The 4156-nt window shown below is 35.9% G+C and overlaps 1 protein-coding gene across 1 annotated transcript; it reads right to left on the bottom strand.

The window, feature by feature from the left end:
• Positions 1 to 246: 246 nt before the first annotated feature.
• On the bottom strand, positions 247 to 3896 carry LOC124435803 (acid phosphatase type 7-like). The gene is made up of 8 exons (XM_046985763.1): positions 3535 to 3896; positions 2757 to 2849; positions 2472 to 2627; positions 2289 to 2364; positions 1728 to 1845; positions 1424 to 1627; positions 941 to 1146; positions 247 to 627 (listed from the first exon to the last, which is right to left on the bottom strand). Exons 1-8 carry the CDS (start codon positions 3850 to 3852, stop codon positions 452 to 454), a joined length of 1347 nt encoding a protein of 448 aa, XP_046841719.1. The 5' UTR covers positions 3853 to 3896; the 3' UTR covers positions 247 to 451.
• Positions 3897 to 4156: the final 260 nt, after the last annotated feature.

Genomic DNA, 4156 nt, shown 5'->3' with positions numbered 1-4156 from the left:
TTTCCGTTCTATGTTTTCCCTATTTATTTTTATGTTTGTTAACAGCTGACACCCTCCCCTCCCTCCCTTAGGATAAACATCACAGTAATCTGAACCCACCATTGAACATTACGTGTTATTGAGCACGCACTACTTTCAATGATGTAATGCACATATCTTGCATAATAATCTTTTATGTGACTTCCTAAAACGTGCGCTATTTTCTGTGCGCATCCATAAAAAACGAAGCATAAAACGAATAAAACATCCATCTTCAACTGAATATTTTATTTTCTGAACGTTTTGTATGTTTCTGTTGTGATTTTGTTTTAAAAGCTTTGTGCTGATTAAATAATTAAATGTTTTAAAAATACCTTAAAAATAATATTTCCCTGAAATTACAACAATTTAAAAACGCTACATCCATTGTGTTTCTTCCTTTGTACAAAGTTCAAGCCTCAAGGAGTACTTGTTACGCAAAGACAGGATTAAAAGGTCCATGTTTATCTTGTGCTATCCATACTTGATCTTCAACATCCCCTGTTAAACTGTATACTTGGGTCCACGAGAGGTGAGTGACATTTGCAATATTGAGTCGAGCATACGAGTACGTTCCGGGGAACCACGATCGAAAAGCTGACCACCGACCTGGATAGATGGGATGAAAAATGGTCAAACAAATGAGTAGAATATTTTCTTTGTTTACAACTACAGCCTTGGCGAATCCAGCATTAGTTAAAATATATATTATTACTGCTCAATTATAAATTCAAAACCACTCCAAAACAATATTATTGGTTGTAAATTTCCAAAGAATAAAATTTAACCAATCACGAGTATTTTGAAACGTAAATATTTCAGCGGGAATAATTTATTTTGACGTACGATTGCTGATGGCGTCAGTGAGTGAACTATAGCGGAGTATGGTGAAGCAAGTTTGCTGTAACTAATGCTTTCTTACCTCGTGGTCCCAGCATCGGGTTAACACATATGCCATAAAATTCGTTACAACCCGCCATTCCTGATACAATATGAACTGGAGCTTTTGGATTATTGTAGTTTTTTTGGTATACTACATTTTTATACACAGGCCATGATCTCTCGTATGAATGCTCGTGCGCTTCTATAATCAAATCCACTCCATATTCCATAAACACTGGTTCTAGACTATTGAGAAAAGACAGATGATGCCGTTGGATTGCTCAAACATTAGTATCATTTGTGGAGTCATACTAATTATCTCCTACAGTCACTGCGCTATGTAGGAGTTTATTTTATTCATGATAAGCGTTTAATTCTTCCGAAACAGTTAGATTACTCGTTGTCCATGTTAGTTTTCCTATTTGAAGTATTCGCTGATTTTCCTCCGTCAAATAATATTGCATCTAAATCTCACTTACATACATATGTTTAAACACAATACATTTGTGTCTGTCATGTTTACCTTCCTCTTAAAATTGGATGCTTTCTGGTGCAATCATCTGTATCAATATTGGAACAATACATCGGTCTGTGACCAAACACAATAATCCATGGTCGTTTTTTTCTGTTCTCAATCTTGTTCGCTTCTTGGAGATCATTTATGAGCCATTTCATTTGTGTACTTACGTAGGACTGATTGTTGGTGAAATATGCCTCAGTCGAGTAGCTGTTGATTAAAAGTTAAGTAAGCAGAGATTCAATGAGGCTTTGCAATTGAATCATGTAAAAAATCATAGAATTTCAAAGTCACTAAAGTACTCCCACACCTGACAAAATGCGCTTTGCCTAAGTTGAAACTATACCACATCTCATCCAGAGGTGTTGGCCAGTTTGTGTTAGGCATAGAGAAACGATATCTATAATGACTGAAGTTGTGTGCAATCTCTGAAAGAAAAGAAGTGAATAGTCAATGAAAGCAAATCATACAGGCGATTGCAAACACGTTAGTTCAGTCATGATTTTTTTCTTTTATATAATTAAGGATGAATGAAACAACAAGAAATGAAGTTTTAGATGATCATACCATGATACCTCTTAAACGTCATGTAACGTAAAGTTTGAGATGATCTTACCATGATACCTCAGAAACGTCATGTAACGTAAAGTTTGAGATGATCTTACCACATTGAACTAAAATACATGGAACGCTACCTGCAGCAAATAATTGAAGCCAGATCTTACACCCAGACACGCGTGTGTAGTGTTTCAAAATTCTGAAAATTGATTGACTACACACACGTGTCTGGGTGTAAAATTTGGCTTCAAGAATTTATTAGGCTTTTCTATTACAGGTAGCGTTCCAGATGTATTTTAGTTCAATGTCTTACCATGATTCCCTGGACACGTCATGTAAGGTATAGTTGATGCTATGGGTACAACTCTTCTCATGAACTCATCTCCATTCTAATCAAGTAAAACGACCATTACTGTCCATGCCAGAATATTCTTTAATTTATTCATTTTTCTATCGTTCATGTGAATAATTACAAAAAATGACGTCATCATGTTACCTCTCCGCCATCTGTATCAAGATCGTAGGCAAAGTCGCCAACATGAAGAGCTGCGCTGTACGCCCCAGTTTTAGTTTCTTTTATCAAGCTTTTAAGACTGGGTGCACCTCCATGTCGACCCATATCACCAAATACCAGAAGTTTGACGGAAGATTCCTAATGACGTAAATGTAATTGCCATTCTCCAGTTACAGCATTTACATTATAAAAGACGATTATTTACTAAATGATACGCTGTATGTGAAATCATTTCAAGCGCACGTGCTCATTAAGAAGAGGAATTACCTCGCCATCTGTCATGGAAACAAACTGGTATTGTGGACTAGATTCACCTCCGCTGTGAACCTGGTAGTAATAGTTTGTACCTGGACTGAGATTCTGAAAAACAACGTTGAAATTTATTTAAAAAACTCTGAATGTACACACGCATCACCTTATTTAATTTGAGCTTGTATTCCTATTTTTCAATTAGAGCAGATCGTCCATGTTTAGAGCATGCAGTCATGACCTTGACTGCATTGATAAAGCACGCACTTAACAGCATGAAATCACGTGCCGTTCACGAGGTCCAATGTCAAATTACCGAAGAGTTGTGGCTTAGCTTGCACATGTGTTGAAGAATAGCCACATTTCTAAATGGATATCTCTAAATGTGTAGATTGTAGAAATGGTACTCTCGCGGCCATGCTGGTTTGATTTATTCAAGCTCAGACACCCTCGTGTCATAATTAAAAATTTTCAACGATCTTTGCTTAGCGAGGCGAGAGACAAATTGATAGTTAGTGTGTTTTGACTGTTCATGAGATCAAGATTTACGGTAGCATGAGAAATCTCAAGGTTTATTAAAGAGCAGTTCAACTTCAATAGAAGAAGATATCCTCGTGGTTTCATCTTCTCCTATTCTTCTTTTATTGTATGATTGTTTTTTTTTATTCAAAGACATATATATACATTGCGGTAAGGTTTGTTTGAGGCACTTGATGAGAAAAAAGGAAAAAGTCGAGATGAAATATATTATTAATTATTTATCAATAATATATTTCAATTCGCCACAATTTCTTACTTTCATTACGGCTCTGTGTATTAGGCCTAAACCACGCGGATTACCATCCTTTAATACAGCTTCGGTTGTTTTAACCAACATATCCAACGAACCAGCTTTACGACCATATGTTACGTATGAAGACGAAGAATACTTGGGAATATTTTCTGTGGACCACACGACAATCATTTCTTCAGCGTTCTTTCCATATGACAAATGAACTTGATCAGGTCCAGTCCTTTCAATTTTATTTTGTGGTTCTGTTGGTGCTGCGCTATATAAACCGATTGAATGTAATATAAAGCCAAGCAAGGCCCACATTTTGCCGTTGAATAGCATGATTAGACTACTTGCTTTTTGTCAGTGTGAGTGTCGTATATAAAAATGATTTTAATTATGTATCTAATTATATATTCATCGCGTGATGACACAGCATTTCTATTGGCTTTTATCGCCATAACTCATATCACATTTTTAACATGATCGTTTTACACGATCAGCTTTCAAAAAACTTCTTTCGACATGTAGGCACCTTGATATCTATTCGTCTGTCAGGGAGTGTGTGTTTTATATACATTATCTTTTCATCAATACATTATATAAGTGCTGTATAAAAACATACTTCGGAGAAATTTAAACAACG

The sequence above is a fragment of the Xenia sp. Carnegie-2017 genome, unplaced genomic scaffold (genome assembly GCF_021976095.1).
Source record: "Xenia sp. Carnegie-2017 unplaced genomic scaffold, XeniaSp_v1 HiC_scaffold_16, whole genome shotgun sequence".
Taxonomy (NCBI): Eukaryota; Metazoa; Cnidaria; class Anthozoa; order Malacalcyonacea; family Xeniidae; genus Xenia; species Xenia sp. Carnegie-2017.
The sequence above is the reverse complement of the archived record's forward strand: the minus strand, read 5'-3'. Positions and strand labels throughout refer to the sequence as shown.

Bases quoted from the DNA above. Each gene is read 5' to 3' on its own strand.
- LOC124435803 (XM_046985763.1), bottom strand. From the start codon at position 3,852: ATGCTATTCAACGGCAAAATGTGGGCCTTGCTTGGCTTTATATTACAT. The intron at 2,850-3,534 runs GTAAGAAATTGT...GTTGTTTTTCAG, and splicing joins TACACAGAGCCGTAATGAAA to AATCTCAGTCCAGGTACAAA. The intron at 2,365-2,471 runs GTAACATGATGA...TTACTTGATTAG, and splicing joins TTGATACAGATGGCGGAGAG to AATGGAGATGAGTTCATGAG.